At 58.8% G+C, this 18271-nt stretch overlaps 1 protein-coding gene across 1 annotated transcript; it reads right to left on the bottom strand.

Annotated features, from left to right (window-relative positions):
• Positions 1-207: 207 nt before the first annotated feature.
• On the bottom strand, positions 208-12032 carry RAB11FIP4 (RAB11 family interacting protein 4). The gene is made up of 12 exons (XM_028485430.2): positions 11804-12032; positions 9971-10165; positions 9311-9445; positions 9018-9053; positions 7763-7862; positions 7380-7483; positions 6138-6278; positions 3999-4080; positions 3031-3168; positions 2781-2927; positions 1541-1684; positions 208-452 (listed from the first exon to the last, which is right to left on the bottom strand). Exons 1-12 carry the CDS (start codon positions 11944-11946, stop codon positions 336-338), a joined length of 1482 nt encoding a protein of 493 aa, XP_028341231.1. The 5' UTR covers positions 11947-12032; the 3' UTR covers positions 208-335.
• Positions 12033-18271: the final 6239 nt, after the last annotated feature.

Here is an 18271-nt window from a genome sequence, read left to right as displayed (position 1 = left end):
TGAAACAGAAGCTTCTAGCTCTCATCATTACAGTAACTCCTGACCGCCGACCTCGCCCCCTCCCACCTCGGGGACCCTCTGCCCCTCGCAAAGGGACCACAAAGTGCAAGGACGGCTAACAGCGCAGACGGCGCCCGCGGCCACGGCCCACGCTCACCCCTTGCTGTGCGCGTGGCCTCCCCACATACACACCAGTACACGTTACACCACCGTGGCCGGAGACACATTTACAGTGTGCGTGGGAGCCCGGCCTGGGCCGCATCCTCAGGCAGGATCTGGCCCTTAATCCCGGGGTCCAGGGGTCCCGAGGCCGCTCTGCAGTCAGGCCCCTTGTCTCAGTGTTTGATCTCGAGGATGGAGGGATTGTGGTCCAGGATGGCAAGGATAATCTTGTCCATGTACTGCCTCAGCCGGAAGTTGATCTCCTCCTGCTCCTTTAGGGCTTCCATGAGCTGAAGGGAACGAGAAAGAGAGGTCAGAGGCCGGGCCGGGGCTGGGGTGCGGGCAGAGCCAGTGCCCCAAGACCAGTCTCAGCGCTCGGAGCCAGGGCATGAGTCTAGGGCGTCACACCCAGGGAGGGTTAAATACGAAGATGCCCAGGCCACACCCCCAGAGAGTCTCATATCACTGGCCCATGGAGGAGTCCAGGTATGGGTGATTTTCTGATAAAGGTAGAGAACACTGGCCAGAGGCATTTATAATCAGGAGTGACATCCAAAGTCCTTAAGACTGCCAGCTGTTTCCTCTGCCTGGAATGTCCCTCTCACCGCCCTCCGGCCCTGCCGTTGTCCTTCTCCAGGTCAACTTCTGCCGTGTCCTTTAGGCTGTAACTGAAATGCTGCCTCTGCCCGCAGGCTGGAGGCTGGTGCCCGGCTCACATGGGAGCTCCTTGAGGCCCAGGGGCCAGCTCTTAGCTGTGTGTCCCAAGCACAGGGTAAGGGTTCAGTGACTCATGATTCGTGTTGAAATCTAATCTGGGTACTTCGGAGGCCTGATCTTTCATAAGCACACCCCAGTGGGGCAGAAAGAGTGGGCTTTGCAGCTAGAGACCTGGGTCCCTCTCCCTCCGTAAGTTGGGTGATCTTGTGTCTTGATCTCCCGATCTGTGACAGGCAAGTGTTCAGAAAGCCTCTGAGTTCTCAGAAGATTAAGTGAAGACATACTGCAAGCAGGTGCCCAAGAAATGCTAGCGTCCTTGCCCTCTTGGCTTGGGGGAGGGGTCGTCCAGCCTCCCCTGGATTATAAGTTGATGAAATCAACTGGCCATTTCGGCATGTTCCTGGCAGAGTGAAGACTCAAACTCCGCTCTGCTCCCAAACCCATGCTCCTCCCACCACGTACAGGAAACCAGAGCGGATTTAACTCCACCTGCAGCCTCCTTGCCTCAGCGCTCTGCCCTGTCACTTGGGGTCACTGCAGATGGGGGCCTCGAGGGGCCAGGCCCCGGGCAGCCTGAGGCTTGTCATCGAGACAGGTGAGATGGGGCAGGACTCACAGATGAGGAGCCAGGCTCCACGGCGAGAGCCGGTGGGCACATTACCTCATCACGAGAGGCTGTGTCTATTTCCGCAGCCAGCGACTGGGCTTTGGTCTGGGTGGCGAAGAGGTTCTTCGCTTCGTAGAGGCTGAGGCTCAAGATCTGCCCGTTCAAGTCGTCATTCTGATCCCGCAGCTTATGATTCTCCTGGGGAGGGGGACAAAGGCAATACCAACTCCCACCGGAACCCACTTCTCCGCATCCACTGCTCCCTGACTGCCACCAGCACCCTCTCCACCCCTTGGGCGTGTGTCATGGCCAGTTCAGGACACCCACAGATGACGTGGCGTCTGCCACGCTTGAGGGGGAGGAGGGCTGGGTCCTGGGAGGTCCTGGGGTTCTGAGGAGGAGTTACAGCCCTGCTCAGGGAGCTAAGTTTCCAGACAGGGGCATGGCTCCAGGCCACCCCTTCCTCCCTGGAGGTGGGTGAGCCAGAAGAGGGGCCCCGAAGGCCCTGTGTGAGGACACCGCCTCACAGTGGCTCCTTCTCCAACACTGGCCCTTGGTGAGGAGAAGTGATGCTCTGGATCTCTGGGCTGGCGGGTCAGCTCATCTCCGTGGCTCCTCCTGCAGCCGGGCTCAGGAATCCCGCTCTTGGGAGTTCTTTCCAGGGGCACCCTCGCTCCTGAGTACCGCAGGCCCAGTACTGTCCTGCCCAGACCTGCTCACACTTGGGGCCTAGGGCGCCCCCTCGTGGCTGAGAAGGGCTGGGGTTTAGGATTGCTGTGGGAGCAGAACCTCCAGCACCTCTGCTTCCGGGGGTCGGGGGGCGGCGGTCAACTCAGAGTCTCTGGGTGCGGGCTTTCTGCACCATCACGCCCCCGCTGGGTCACTGCCCCATCCTGATCCCGCTTGCCGCACCCCCAGCTGGTCTCCAATCATGGGAGTGCGTCCGGAAACCATCTGAAATGGAATCCTGGGCGCGGGGTCTGCTCCTGGGAGAACCCAACGCAGCGAGGCACTGCTGGATGGCTGGGTAGAGTCTCCTCCCACACCCCATGCGCCCAGGACAAAAGACTGGTGTCTGCTTCTTTTCACGGATGCTGAGCAGAGCCCCTGGGATTTCCACCTGCCTTGGCTGAGCCATGAGATGGGGACCAGCAGCCCTGGCAACGAGGGAGTCGGGAGGAGCAGGCAGCTACGTCGGGGCAGGGGGCGCTACGGCTCTCGGGCCCTCACAGGAAACCCACCCGGAGGGGGCCTGGACACCTCATCCCGTGGGTCAGAGGCTCCCAGGGCCCACCTGCTTGAGCCGCTTGACCTCATGCTCCAGCTCCACCTCTCGGGCCCTGGCACTGAACTCGCCCGGGCCGGAGGACGAGCCGCGGCCCCTGCAGTCCAGCTTGTACATCTGCAGGTGCTCCAGCTCCTTGCGCAAGTCCTCGATGAGCTGCGGGGGAAAGAGGCTGGTTGGCGGGAGCAGGGGCGCGGGGCATGCGCGGGGCGGGGTGGGGGGGTGGGGGAGCCCTGGCACCTGCCAGCCCGGGACCCACCTCCTGCGTCGCCTCCCGCTCCTTCTGGAACTCAAGGCGGTTCTGCCGCAGCTTGTCCATCATGCGCTTGTACAGGTCCATCTCATCCTTGAGCCGCAGGCTGGTGTCCTCCAGCCGGTCGGACATGCGCTGCCGCTCCTGGAGCCGGGGAGACCGGGGCAGGGGGAGAGTTCCCAGGGGGCCTGCTGTGCCCCAGGGGCTTTGCTGGGGGCCGAGGCAGCCACCTCAACAAATGGGCCATCAGATCAGCCCCTTGGACAGAGCCCTCCGAGGCACGGATTAAAGAAATGGCCAGATCCCCTAGGAGTCTAGAGACAACAGCTAGAAAAATCTCAGGTCTCTGAAGCCCTTCAATGATGCCAGATGGACCTGAATAAGAAAGTAAGATGCCCTGGAATTCCCTGGTGGCGCAGTGGTTAAGAATCCGCCTGCCAATGCAGGGGACACGGGTTCGAGCCCTGGTCCGGGAAGATCCCACGTGCCGCGGAGCAACTAAGCCTGTGAGCCACAACTACTGAAGTCCGTGTGCCTAGAGCCCGTGCTGCACAACAAGAGAAGCCACCGCAATGAGAAGCTGGCGCACCGCAAGGAAGAGCAGCCCCTGCTCGCTGCAGCTACAGAAAGCCCGTGCGCGGCAACAAAGACCCAATGCGGCCAAAAATAAATAAATAAAACAAATAAATTTTTTAAAAAAGAAGGTAAGACCCCAAACAGAAGCTAACCTCTTTTTTTTAAAATTTCCCCCCGTAATACAAGGAAATAGATATTCACTATAGAAAATGTGGAAAATAAGAAATATGGAAAAATGAATGATTATTCATGTATGATGCCTTCTTTTTTTTTTTGGCTAGGGCAATTTTATTAGAATTTCAGAAACTAGAAACTAAAGGACTCCGATGGCCAACGCAGCCTCTCTGTGGATTTGGCTCAAGATCCAAGCCTGAGCGATGCCTGGACCTGCTGCTTACCTCATCCAGCTTCTCTGTTTGTGACTTCAGCCGAGTCACTGTTGTTCTAAGCTCGGTATTTTCTTCCTCTAATTGCTGTACCCTGGGGAAAGGAGAAGGACAAGAACGTCAAAAATGGAGATTCCCTTACGATTTGACAGTTTGCAGCAATTCTCCGCTCCCTGGAGGGTACATACCAGGAGGGAGAGGGAGAGGGAGGGGGAGCTTTCCCTAGGTGCATGTGCGTGGAGGGGGAGGGGGGAGGGGGAGGGGGAGGGGGAGGGGGAGGGGGAGGGGGAGGGAGAATATGAATAATTGTTCCAAATGGTAATATGGCTTTGAGCTTCCTGTCATCCAAGGCAAAATGGTAAAGACCCTGAGTTATTATTATTTTTGGATAAAAGGAAACACTTGTTTGTGAATGAATAAGAACATAAGGTTCTTTCTGCATACTGCTTAGGGCCTGAAACACCCCCAGGGTTGGGGACGGGGTAGGCAGTGGTATTCTTCTGCTAATGGAGAGCGTCCTCCTGTGGCATCTGGGGCAGGGCCCTCCTGTTCGGATTCACCATTGGAAGGCGACCTTCCTCCCCGCATCTCCCCCAGGGCTCTGCCCTCTGAGCGAGCGCTCACTGCAGCTGCCTCTGACACCCACGGGCAGTGGTTCCTCTGTTAATGTTCACCAGGGACTGTCCAGGTCAGTTTTCAGTGAACTGAGAAGAGGGGTAGGTGAGTTGGGCCGTTGGCCAGTGGCACCAGGACAGTGCAGGCATTCCCTCTCCTTCCCACTGTCGTGTCCTCCTTCGTGGAGAGAGGGCTTCCTGGCACCCACTGCCCTCTGGGCTCCCCAGGAGAAGCCCCTGGGCCAGGTCCTAAGGGGGATTCAGACCACCCCCCACCCCCCGACGAGACCACCTCTCTTGAGGCACAAAGCACACTGCAGACTCTGGGAGCGCTGCCTGCAGCGTCTGTGGGAACAGAGCCCCCTGGAGTTGGGCAGGGGCAGGGGTTAGGGGACAGTGCTCGGCCTGGGCCCTGGTCCGCACTCCCACGGTCTTCTTCCACCACCTGCGTCCCAGCCACCTCTCCCAGGCCAGCCGACCGGCCGGCTGTCAGGAGCAGGCAGAGAAAGTGATGCTTGATGAGGTACCTGCCTCATTAAGAAACAGATGCAAAACAGCAGCTTCTAGAACACCCGTGGAAACTTAAGATGAAGCCCTGGTCGATAAAGGGGACAAAGCGGGTCTCAGGCACTGGGTAGTTGGGAGGTCTCACCCAGCTGCACGGGGGTCTGGCCCACCAAGTTCCTTTGGGCCTGCTTGACTTCAGCAGGCAGGGGACCACCTGCCTTCCAGCTGTGAGGTACAAGGAGGGAGCCCACCTCCCCACCCACCCTCCACCCCGGCTGGACCTGTCAGACTCCAGAGGCTCAGCTCAGAGACCGGGGCCACAGGGGGCCTGAGAAGAGCAGGGGCAGCCATCCTCTCTGCCAGGGGCCCAGGTGGCCTCCCTGGCCCGTGTCCGGGGAGGGCCTTGGCATCATCAGAGCCCTCACCTGTGTGCAGCGGTCTGACGTGCATCAGCCGACCTGCCTTCCTGGTCACTCTCCGGGGAGGGTTGGCAGATGGATACTGAGGCCCAGAGAGTGACCGAGTATGTCCAACATCGTGGAGCTAATGGGTGACCAAGCCAGACTCCCAGGTCCGTCCTCCTCTCCCTGCCCGCCGCAGATTCCAACAGCCATACCCGAGGCCCAGGAGCAGCCCTGCTTATCCTTGGTCCCTGGGGCCTGGGGTCAGTGCGCCCCAGTGTTCAGGGTCGGGAAGAATCTGACAGCAGGGGGCGCTCCAAGCCTGGACATAAGACCCAGTACAGGACTCAGGGCAAGACCGCTGTGTTTGTTTTGTTTTGTTTTTTAACCTATTCTCCTATTGTTAGACAAGCATCGTTTCCAGTTGTACCTACTAAGGACAGTCTTTTACCTGCTTCCTAGAGAACACATCCATGTGTTCAAGTATCAAAAGTAGATTTACAGGAGGCTTCCCCTTGGGGCTCAGTTTTCCCACCCGTACAATGGGAACGGCGCCCGCCCACAGGGCGAGAGCTGGGTGTGAGGGCGCATCGGAGGGCGGAGGGCGCTGGGCCATCCCGCGGGCCCACCTGGTGTTCAGCAGCTCGATCTCCGTGCTGCGCTCCCGTTCCAGCTTGCTGTAGGCCTCACGGTGGCGCCGAGCCTCCTCCTCCAGGGCCTGCTCGGCCGTGGTCTCCTGATCCTTCACCATCTCCTCCAGTTCGTGCACCCTGAGGAGAGGGGCAAGGACTCCAGTGCAGGGCAAGCTCCTGTGGCCTGACTCTCCTCCCCCGAACCCAGGCTGCGACCACTGGGAGCCCCGGACCCCAAGACCCTGACACCCCGACTGTGGGCCGGCAGCTTTGCTGACAGATGAACGAGGGACCCCACGGCATCTAAGGAGGGGCGTGCCAGCCACACCTGCCACCGGAGCCGGGAGGGGGCCGCCCTGGCAGTTGAAGGGGTTCTCCCAGGGCGGGCACAGAGAGGGCTGGCCTCGCCACAGTGGATCAAACAGCCCTCAGGCCTCACCTACTCTTTTTGCTCCCTTCCTTCCCGGCTGGTCCCCCTCCGATCAATAGCTCAGCTCACTGGGCACCCTGACTGCAAAGACAGGCACGTCCTGGCCGGTGGTGAGCGTGCCAGAGCCGGGTAAGGCCAGGCCCCACTGTGGACATCGTAACCCCACTACTGGCGGCCTAGTTGGTGTATCAGTCTGGGGAACCTTTCACTGGCAACAGTCCCTCCATGGAGCTGAACTTCTGGGGTGTACAAGAGGACTCATCTTTGGGCCCTACAGGGTTGAGGACCAGACCCTGGACGGGGATCAGTTTACCAGCTTTATGCCAACCTGTGGGGACTACAGCATACACACACCACCGCACTGAGTCACGTTCAGTGGGCCTCTGTTGGGCGGAGGGCGCAGCAATGCCTGGACCCTTCCCCACCGGTGGCAGGTGTGAACCCCCAGCTCGCACCAGCCTCTCCCTCTGCAGAGCTCGTCCCCCAGAAGGGAGGTCAGGCTCTCATCGTTGTGGGACAGAGAGAGACAGGAAATGGATCCCAATTCCTCCCTTTCACCCGAGCCGGGGCTGCACACCCGGGGGGCCGAGGTCAAAGCTCTGCCTGTCTCCCTGTCCCCAAAGACCTGTCCTCCTGGGCACCCAGCGTGGGCAGGGCCCACAGCCAGGGGCTGACATATCACAGACCCTCAGCGCTAGAAGGACCTGCAGGTTACCCACCCCACCTCACTCCGCCCAGCTTCTCCCGGGGGCTCAGTAACACGGACCACCACCCTCCATGCCCGCGTCTCAGCCAAGGCCGGGCCTGACCTGTGCACCAGCTGTGTGTTCTCCTGCTTCAGCTTGCTCTTCAGGTCCCCGTTGGTCAGGCTGTCATTCTCCAGCTCCGTCACCTTTTTTTCCAGAAAACTCACCTACCGTAGGGGGGCAGGGGTGGGGTGGAGGAGACCTTGAAGTCCACAGGACTGAGAACCTAACAATGGTGGGACTGACGGCTAGGACCCCGGCGTGACTGTGAGTGAAGAGTCGTGCTGGGTGGGGCCGGGGTGGATGTGCCCATGTGATCGGGGCCACCTATCCCCGACTCCTGGCCAGGGACAGGGTCTCCCAAGTCCCCAGGCAGCCGCCAGGAGCCCCTCCCCCCACCCCAGGGGGCACGGCCACGTCACCTCCCGCCGCCCGGCCAGGCCCACCTTCTCGGTGATGTCGTTATCACAGGAGTCGATGCTGTCCCGGAACAGGTCCTCGGTGCTGCCGTTGCTGCTGCTGAAGTTGCTGCTGTGCATGAGCTGCCTGCACACGGTGGACACGGTGGACACGGTGGACACGGTGGGGGGAGGCATGTCTGGCTGCAGGGGCCCTGGGGAGACTGGGGTCCAGACTCAGGCTATGGGCTGGGGGAGCACCCGGGACCCCAGGGAGGGTGCCCTCGCCCAGTCAGGGGAGCAGAGTGGCCTGACTTCTGAACTCAAGAGATCGTTCTGCTCTGAGGACGGCAGACGGGGCTCCTGAGCCCCGGCAGACATGGGCGATCCATCAGAGCCCTTTCCCGCTGCGTCAGCACGCTGTTGGGCACACCGCTCTTCCAGCCGGCAGCTGCCACAGACCACAGCTGGTGGAGGAGCCCCCCACCCCTGGCCCCTTCCACCTGGAGAACCGCCCCGTGCAGGCAGCCTGGTACCACAGCCCCGGCAGAGGGCCTGGGCCCCCTGGGACCGCCCAGCCCTCTACCAAGCCGGCTCCAGCTACATCTCTGGGGACCCAGGTGGTGGGCAGGGGCAGGGAGACCCACGGTAGGACGGCGGGCCGGTGGCTGGGACTGGAAACGGGCACTGCTGTCCAGGTAACTCTTGCCTGAGGCAGAGCCCAGCCGCCTCCCCCTCCCAGTCAGCAGCCAGGGTCTCAGCCAAGAGACTGGCCCACCCCAGCTCCTGGACACCTGCTGGCAGCTCCCAGAGCCCCGGGCGTGGAACTGGGGCGAGTGTGCGGGACAGCGGGAGCGGGACCCTGGCAGGCCCAGGAGGTCAGCTGTGCAGGATTTCCCCTGGAGCGGCGGGCCCAGCTCCAGTGGGGACGCTCACGCCCCACCCCTGCTGGCGGGAAGCCCAGGGAAAGGCACCGGCAGCCGTGAGGGCGGCTGTGTCTCTCGGGGTACCCCTGGTGTGCCTGCCTGAGGCGGGGGCAACGGAGGGCGTGGAGAGGCCGCCCGCTGCCAGAAGGGGCAGAAGGGACAGAAGGGATGGCAAGGAGGCCGGCCCGCTTTCTCGCAAGTGGAGCTTCCTCTGCCTGCACTGCCTGGGACGGACGCCTCGTCCCCCTCTGCACGTGCAGACGCACGCAGGGCACTGGCTGGGTCTGGGCTGCTGGCACAGAGTCGGCCACCCTGGCAGCAGGAGCACAGTGAAAGGGGACAGCGTTCCACCCGCACTACCCTGAGGGAGGCCTTACCGTCCAAAGGCTGTGCTAGAGATCTTCCGGTTGGGGCTAGAGACAGAGAGTGGGGTGGCGGGGAGAGAGAGGAAAGGATGGTTGAACAGAGAGGGCTTCAGCCCACTCCTTCCCCTGCCCCGGCTGCAAGAGATCAAAGTGCGGGCGAGGCTTTTTCCTGCCCTCACTAATCAGCTTGGCCCTGAGAAGCAGCCCCCGATGCACCTGCCAGGACAGAGTGGGGCCACCTTCCCCGCTGCTTATCCCTCTGGTCCCCACCCGCCCCGCCCCTATGCTGGGCCCCGGGGCCTCACCTGTTGGCCTTCAGGTTTTTCAGTCGGGCTTCCAAATCATTGAGCAGGTTGATTTTCTTGCAGCACTGAGAGCAGTAAACATCCAGCAATTCGCTGTTGTACGCGTGCCGCATCTTCCTAGGCGTCTGCCCCGCGCTAGGTCATGACAGGGAAAGAAATCACCTTCTGAACTGCTGTCCAGTCTGGTGCCCTGCCCCGTCCTGCCGAGCTTATTATTAGATTCTCCAAAACCTGTGAGCCTTGTGTGTGTGTGTTTGGGGGTGGGGGAGTGGGGAGTGGAAGTACAGCAATAGATCTCCCTCCTCCAGAGCTCTCAAGGAGAGGAAGCCAATGAGTTGTACCCATTTCACAGAGAAGGCAACTGAGAGCTAAGGTCAGAGTAATGACTCAGCTGCGCAGAAAGGTATCATCAATAGGCCACTTGGAGCCTTTGGCCTTCCAGGTTGGTTGTGTTTCTTCCCCAAGACAGAAGGAAGGAGGAATTCCAGACCCCCAATCAGGGTGCAAAGGCAGCACCCCCCGCCCGCCCCCGCCCCCCACAACTACAGGAGCAGAGCCGTTAGCTCGCGACTCCTCCAGCTGAACCCCCGCTAGGGTGAGGCTGGACTGGTTCTGCCACTTTTCCTGGACCCCAAATGCCACTCCAGACCAAGGGGCCACCTGGAGGACACTGACGACCCCAGGTCTGAGTAGACGTTGGTCCTGGTCTCGTCGTCGGGGCAGGGGCTGCTGGGGGCACAGTCCACGTCATCCGCCTCCCCGTAATCTTCAAACTGCTCCTCGTTGCTGATGAGTGAGGCGGTGGAGTGCGTGGAGAGGTCCGACGTGGTCACGGACGGAGTGTGGCCCAGGGACCTGAGCGTAAGACAACGGTCGGCCGTGAACGAGGCGCCACCACAGCCTGCGGGGCCGAAACTGGCCACACCTTCCAGGAGGTCCATGGGCGCCGAGATACCAGGAGCCCGATGAAGGCTGTACTTCTCGACCTGGTAAGCACACTCTAGGGACCTTAATCCTAAGGGAAACACCTCACCACAGAAAAGGTTTCTGCGCGAGAGATGTTCAAACCGATGCTGCCCTAGAGCAGCCAAACATTGCTTACAACTTAATGGTGTACGGACAGCTACACTGAATTAGCTGTTAAATTATACTATATATCAGTAAATGAAATGGTCACATAAACTATGGACTCTCAAATCATTGTGGATGGGTTTGTAAAAAATACTGGCAGTAATGTGGAAAAATTGAAAGCGAAAGTTTTTTTTGATTGAAGAATGTACTAAAAATTAGAACTAAAAACTAAACTAAAAAAAATTATTTTGAAGTTTTAAAAATTAAAACTAAAAATTAAACTAAAAGTTAGATATAAAATTTTAGACATAATAAGTCTAAGCATGTAAAGGGTCTACACAGAAGAAGGTAAAGCAGGAAATAAAAATATTTAAATGGCAAGAGGTCTTGGGTTTGGGCGGTGGGACCAGGAGTAAAGTAAGGTATTTGCCCTTCATTCTCACTTTTCCTCCCTTTTTCAAGTTCTGTGCTCCAACAATGAATGAGGTTTAAAAATAAACAACCATGAGCCGGTAGGCAGGATGCTTCTCCCAGTTCACAGAGCGGATTTCTAGTCCAAAGAAGCCTAATGCCACAGAACACAGGTCAGAGACCCCAGGCCTCTCACAGGTGACCCAGTGTGGCCTGGGACAGTCAGTGGCTGGCTGAACCCTGTCTACAACCTAAGACCAAAGAAGTACAACTAACTCATCACCTGCCAAAACATATCTTCCCTTGAGTGCTTGTGCAGCAGTTTCTGTGTATCCTTACTCGTAAACTAGGATCTCTCCAACCTACTGATAAGCCCGTGCACTCAAAGAATGGGAAACAGTGATTTTCAAACTGTGCCCCGGAGGAACCCCGGTTTCCATCTAAGAATCACAGCGTTAATGATAGGGCGCTGAAGATCAAGTCTCTGGGTAGCTCCACCTTCTTTTCTTTATTCACTTATTTATCTGTCCTTGGGCTCCTTAGCACCTCGGGTTGACTCAGTCACATTCCTCACTTCTTTCTCCTGTAAATTTTACTAAATCTCTCGGCACCCGCTGCTGGCTGCCTCCTGGTGACTGGCCCCAGATAATGACCAGGATGATCAGGTGGCAGATGATTAGCCGTACGACCAGCTGTCCTTGGGCTGGCTGGTCACCAGTGCAGCGGATGGACCGCCCCCGGGAAGCAACACGGATGAGCAGCTCCAAAGGGCCCCTCCCCGACAGTGTGATTGCCAGAGCCACTTGGGTTTGCGAACCCCTGCACTGAGGAAATATATTAGGTTGAAACATGTGAACTTGCCTTTTTCTTGAAGGTCGAACATGATTAAAAACCGACAATTTCGTACGGTAAGATTGAGGCCGGCAGCCCTCTCCTCCCTCTCCAAATAAATCTCCGGCCGTGACTATCACCTTCCCCTCACACGTGGAGCTCCAGGCAGTTTTCACTCACTTGTCCTCCGGAAGGAAGAGGCCCCCGAGCCCTGCATCCTTCTCCTCGGCGGGAATCCCGACCGGCCCCTCCAGGCTCCGGGCGCTCTCCGTGGGGCCGTCCATGTCCGACTCCTGGGGGCCCTCGGGCGGGGCCAGCGTCATGGCCTCGTCCTCATCCACAGGAAAGAAGCCGGACTCCCTGGGGAGGAGCTCGCCATCAGCAAAGGTAGGGTCTGGCACCTCGCTGCCCTGGGGAAGACAGAGGGGGGCAGCGCGAGTGAGCCTGGCTCCCCGAGGCTCAGCACTGCTCCTCAGACCGCAAGGACGCCAGCAGGGCCGGGGACGGCGGGGACGGCGGTGCCGGGAAGCCCAGACACTGAAACCTCGGGTGTGAGACCCTGGCAGATGATTCACCTCAGGGACCTCTCATGCAAGGCCAGTGAGGGGTGGGAACCTCCGGGACAGCCTTCCACGGAGAAGGGCCACAGCCAGGCCAGCTGCATCATCCAGGGCACCTGGGCTACTTGGCAGGGTGCCCAACACGAAGTCTGCACAGGAAGCCAAGTGACTCCGAGAAGGCTTCTTAGTGATTGAAAAGGCACAGCCCCGATGACGGTGACTCTGACCTAGCAGAGCTTGATGCGGCATGATACAGGGACTGCCCAGCATGGGGTCTGCCCCCCACGGTCCTGGGCACGTCAAAGAGCATCTCTGAACCTCAGTTCTGGCCTCTGTAAGTTGAGAATGGCGATGGAATCTTACAGAGGGATCGCTGTGTCACAGCAGGACCTCAGTGGGTAAGTCTAGGCCACAGATCTGCCCCGGCCCTGTCACAGCCAAGCTGGGGAGCAAGAATTCTAGGTCTTTCAAGTCTGAGCTTTGGACTGGTCCTCGGGGCCTAGCACCCTGCCCGGCAACGTCAGCGCACCATAAAGATTTGCCCAAACCTTTTGCTAAAACCATCTTACAGGAGAAGAGCTCTGGCTTTATTCAGAGTTTACCTAGTCCGAGAGGCAGATCTCTACAAACCATTTCTCGGGGCTGCTTTGCCCCTGAGGAGGTAGGAACCTTGGAGGTGACAGCCTGCACCTGCTCCCACTGGAGATGTCAACTATTGCCCAGGTTCTTCAGCGTGCTCCTTAGCTAGGGCTGGCAGGGCCCCCGTTAAAGGTGCGTCCTCCAGCCCCAGGACCTCAAGAAGAGTAACAGTAACAAGGGCTGTGAAAAGCCTCGGGGCATCTCAGACAAGAACAGGAACAGGGACATCCAAGGAAGGTGGTCAGCGAGCGGCTTGGCTGTGCCCGCCCAGACGTGTGCAGCTGTCCGCCGGTGAGCACACAGCTCTCCAGGGGGTCTGGCCCCACCAAGACACACGCCAGCGCTAAGAATAGATGGCGATTAATGAGCTTGGCCCCTGCCTGTGCCATGACTCGGGCTGAGCACCAGATGGACCAATAAAGCCGGCACCAGGCAGCCAGGAGCCTCTGACTGTGGAGGCCGAGGGGCTGTGTAATTAAACTCCCCCCTAGTGCTCACGCGGCCCTTTGCACCTACATGTCACTAATCAATCCCACACAGCTCCCAACCTTATCAAATCTCGTGTCCTAAGCAAGCTCTTGTCTGCAAGCCCGAAGCTGTCCCACTAGAAAGAAAGGGAAACCAACATTTACAGAACCACCACCGAGTTCTGGAGACCGAGCTAAGAGTTAATATATTACCCCATTTGGGCTCCATGACCCTTCAGGACAGGGATTCCCATCCCTATTTTACTAACGAGGAAGTCAAGGCTCAGAGAGTAACCTAACAGAAGTCCACTGGCCGGTAGGCCAGCGTCCCACCTGCCTCTGGCCACCGCTCGCTTGGTTCCATTTATCACTGACGCAACCCACGCTTCATGGATTTTCAAACCCCATGGTGACCACGAGGAGAGACACATCCCAGGAACACATTACTAATTATGAAGCCCAGGCACTCCGCCTAATGCTGCCACTTCCACATGCCGCCCCCTTCCTGCCCCCAGCAGGGAATGTCCGGGCTAGTGTGTGGTCACCTGGAGAGAGGCCCTCCATGGAGAGCTGGGGCTCGTGGAGAAGCAAGGCGTGTGCTCTGTTCCTCCACCTGCAGCTTTTCACCCTCCCAGACACATGGCAGGGGAAAGGCGGCACTGGCTGGGAGTCCCTGCTCTGTGGCTCACAAGAGGGCTCGGTCACTTTGCAAGCGGGTGTTTCTTCTCGTCTTCACAGCCCTGAGAGGTGGGTCTCCTTCCCCCTCTGTGTAGGGAGGTGAAGTGACTTGCTTGGGGCCAAGTGGGGGTCAGTGGCAGGGCTGGGACTGGACAGTGAGTCACCAACGCCCATGCTTTCCCCCTGGAACCACATCAGCAGGGGTCTGCAAGAGGCTGCCGCCCACCCTGCCCCCAGAAGGCAGGCAGGGGGCCAAGTGGAGCCCAGCACCCGTGATTAAGCATCTGGCTTGGCTTCTGGCCAACTTACGTCTGCCTCACTGGACACTGAGATACGGAGGCCGCGTTTCTGCCAGGCACTCTGTCCCAACACCCAACTCATGGTACACAGGTGGGGACCAACCCCCTCACCTGAGGTCCCACAGCGACATACCCGTAACTCCTGACACCTGGCCCAAGGCCCTGCCCAGGGTGGAAAGAGTGGTCTCGAGTGGCCTGTCTCAGCCACAGCAGGGGCAGCAGGAGGGGTCAGACACCCCACAGGGGTCCCTCCCTCCCAACTAGACCAACACCTCCTGGGCATATTTTTACCCTCTGACTAAGCTGAGTCCACACCTGCCCAGCCCTTCACACTTGACAGGGCATCCTGTCTGTCTCCCACACACACCGTTCAGCTCTCACAGCAGCCCTGGGAGAGCTCCGGGGAGTGTACAGGGCAGGATGAAGGATTCATCTTCTCCATCTGATACTCAGGGAAGATGAGACTCGGAGAGGGAGGGGACTGCCTGGAACTTCCCGGCTACAGACGGACCTGAGACCCGGAGCCAGGCTCCCGACACGCCTAGTCCCAGCCCCTCACCCACCCCGACACCCCCCTCTGCTACACATGTGTGCACACACGCTCTCGACACGCCAGCCTTTTCTCTTAAAAAACGGCTGCTCTGGGCTTCCCTGGTGGCGCAGTGGTTGAGAGCCCGCCTGCCGATGCAGGGGACGCGGGTTCGTGCCCCGGTCCGGGAAGATCCCACGTGCCGCGGAGCGGCTGGGCCCGTGAGCCATGGCCGCTGAGCCTGCGCGTCCGGAGCCTGTGCTCCGCAACGGGAGAGGCCTGTGTACCACACAAAAAAAACAAAACAAAAAAACAAAAAAAACAAAAAAAAAACGGCTGCTCTCCCTACGTCAACACCTCTTCATTCAAGCCACAACTGGTTGCCCAAGGCAAGTGGAAATTTTAACTATAACTTCAAAAACCATTTCTAGTGCAGACGGTCCTCCAACTTACGGTCCTCCAACTTACAACTTACGATGGCTCAACCAAGATTTTTTGACTTTACAATGGAGTGAAAGTGATAGGCATTCAGTAGAAACTACTTCAAAGTTGGAATTTTGCTCTTTTCCCGGGCTAGCGATGTGTGGTCTGACACTCTCCTGATGCTGGGCGGCCGCAGCTCCCCGTCAGCCACCCGATCACGACGGTGAACCACTGATATACTCACAACCATTGTTTTTCACTTCTGGTACAGCGTTCAATCAATTACATGAGCTATTCAACACTTCACTTAAAAATAGGCTTTGTGCTGGGTAATTTTGTTTAAGGCATTCCAGGCTACGTTATGATGTTTGGTAGGTTAGGTGTATTAAATGCATTTTCCACTTATCGATACAATGGGGTTACATCCCACTAAGATCTGTAGTTTTCCCCCCAATTTAAATAATATAAAGACAGCTATAAGAAAAGTAACTGGGCTTCCCTGGTGGCGCAGTGGTTAAAAAGCCGCCTACCAATGCAAGGGACACGGGTTCGAGCCCTGGTCCGGGAAGATCCCATATGCCGCGGAGCAACTAAGCCCGTGTGCCACAACTACAGAGCCTGCGCTCTAGAGCCCGTGAGCCACAACTACTGAGCCTGCGTGCTTAGAGCCCGTGCCCTGCAACAAGAGAAGCCACCGCAATGAGAAGCCTGCACACCACAACAAAGAGTAGCCCCCACTCGCTGCAACTAGAGAAAGCCTGCGCACAGCAACGAAGACCCAACACAGCCACAAATAAATAAATAAATAAAAAGAATATACTCCATCCAAAAAAAAAAAAAAAGTAACCAACTGTATACCTTGGTTAGTCTGGGATGGCACCAGTCTGGCTTTTTTCCTGGACAAAAGTGGCCCTGTCACCTGTGCTCCTTCCTGGGGGCCTGGGTCCCAGCCCAGCTTCCACTCTCTCCCTGGCCCTCCAGGGAAGGGCTGAGTGTAGCACCGGGTGGGGTGGGGAGGCAGCGCTGCTGAGGTTGGGGGACAGCCTGCTCTGATCTCAGACAGCTCAGGAAGGGAGGCAAGCAGGGATGGCTGCTGGAAGGTGCCGGAAGGCAACCTCTCACCCCACCTGGAGCCATCATTCCCTGGCTGGGAGAACCAAAGTCACATCAGAAACCCTTCTGAGCCAGTTTCTTTTATACTTTTTAGATAAATGTACAAAGGAAGAGGAAGAACTCATCCATAATAAAAGTACCATCCTCACAGGGTTTCCAGAAGGCCTGGGAAGATGCTGCACCTGACAGCAGGGGCTTCCTGAGGCCCAGTTACCCTCCAGTCAGGGCCCTGTGCTGGTCGGGGCCCTCATGGAGCCCCCGTGTCACATGTGCTTCCGTGAAGAGGAAGAACTCTGGGGAATGTGCAAGAGCTAAAGAGTAATCAGCCTGGAGGTGGTGAGGCAGATTCTCCTGTTGCTCCAAGATTCCAGAGTTCCCAGACAAACCCTAGGCCGATTCCGGACAGCAGGAAACTGGGCTGCGGCAGCCCCGGGATGGAGCTGGGGGAAGGTGGGGGGAGAAGGAGCACATCGCTCCACAGGGCACCTCCCGCTCGTGGGCACTTCTAGGCTGAGAACCCCGAGAGCTGCCCGCCCGCCCCAGGCCACCTGGTCCACATCCAGACCTCCCTCTGCAGCAGCGAGCTCCTCGGGCGTCAGGGGACGCCTGGTGGTCCCGGATCCTAGGCCTGCTCTGGAGGGGGAGTGGGATTTCACAGAAAGGGGGTGTCTGAGTTTTTTGGGGGGCCTTTAGGGAAGGGACAGTGTCCTCAGCAGGTAGCTCCAGGCAACATCTGTGGGTGACCCATGTCCCCAGGGCTCGGTTCCTCAGGACCCAGAGCCAGTCCTGCACATGGAGCTCCCTGTCCCGCCAGGGCCACACGGGCGCGGCTGGCGTATGTCCAGCGCACCCCAGGTCACCTGGAGGGGCCCCAGGACACCCCTGTGAGCGGGGCTGGGTGACGGTGCTGCTCTGGAGCCTGGCAGACTGGGTTTTTGGTCCTGGCTGGCCCGGCCACTCACAAGCAGTGTGACCTTGGGCAAGTGACCTCTGAGCTCCTGACTCCTTACCTACAGAATGGGGACAGTCACCCCTACCTCGGAGGCTACTCTGAGGACCACATGTGACAATTTTCACAGGCACCAAAGAGCTGGCAGCTGAGGAAGCATTCATTCGTGATCCGGCCTCCTTAGGGGCTGCGTGTTGCAGAAGCCGAGCTGCCCCTGCAGCCCGTGGTTCCCTGGCTAGTCAACCGGTGAGATCCTGGACAGACAGGAGGCCAGGAGGCAGGTCATCCTCAAGAGCGTTTCTGGAGAGTTCTGAGGCCCAAGACTGGGCAAACACGTCCCAGGTAGCCGCTCCGGCAGGGCAGGTCTGCAGCACCAGCCTTCTCCAGCCCCCCACCCCCGTCTCTGGCTGGGGCTGGGTGCCGCCGGCCCGGGCTGGGTGCGGGAGCCTGGAGGCACAGAGCCTGCCCGGGGGGCCCTCCTTCTCCAGTCTCAGGAGCAGCCTTCACCCGCCAGCAGGCCCCAAAGCCACGTCTTCCCCTGTAGCAAATCGGCACGAGCTGAACTCAATGGCTGGTGAGAAGGCCAAGCATCAGTACCCGTGGGGCCCTTCCAGGCCTCAGAGGGGCCAACAACACCCCACTGGCCACACCCTCGGAGGGGGTGCGGCAGGGCCCAGACTCGACCGCTTTCTTTGGTCCTCCCCCTACCCCACCTGGCCCGTTTTCCTGGCAGCTGACTCCAGGTGACCCCATTTCCACATTCCCGGGGAGAGGGAAGCCCCTAAAGGGCTTAAACATGAGGATTTCTACATCTGAACCCCATGGTCAGCACCACAGGGAGCACAGGGCAGGTGATCAGCAACTGGGCCCAAACTGCACTGCTGACGCTTCGCTGGCAAGAGCCCAGCGCAGGAAGCCTGAGGCCTGGGCGCCGATCCCCGCGCGGTCGCTGGCTGGCTGCGACCCAGCTGTTGGATTTCTGAGCCTCATT

The sequence above is a fragment of the Physeter macrocephalus genome, unplaced genomic scaffold (genome assembly GCF_002837175.3).
Source record: "Physeter macrocephalus isolate SW-GA unplaced genomic scaffold, ASM283717v5 random_391, whole genome shotgun sequence".
Taxonomy (NCBI): Eukaryota; Metazoa; Chordata; class Mammalia; order Artiodactyla; family Physeteridae; genus Physeter; species Physeter macrocephalus.
The sequence above is the reverse complement of the archived record's forward strand: the minus strand, read 5'-3'. Positions and strand labels throughout refer to the sequence as shown.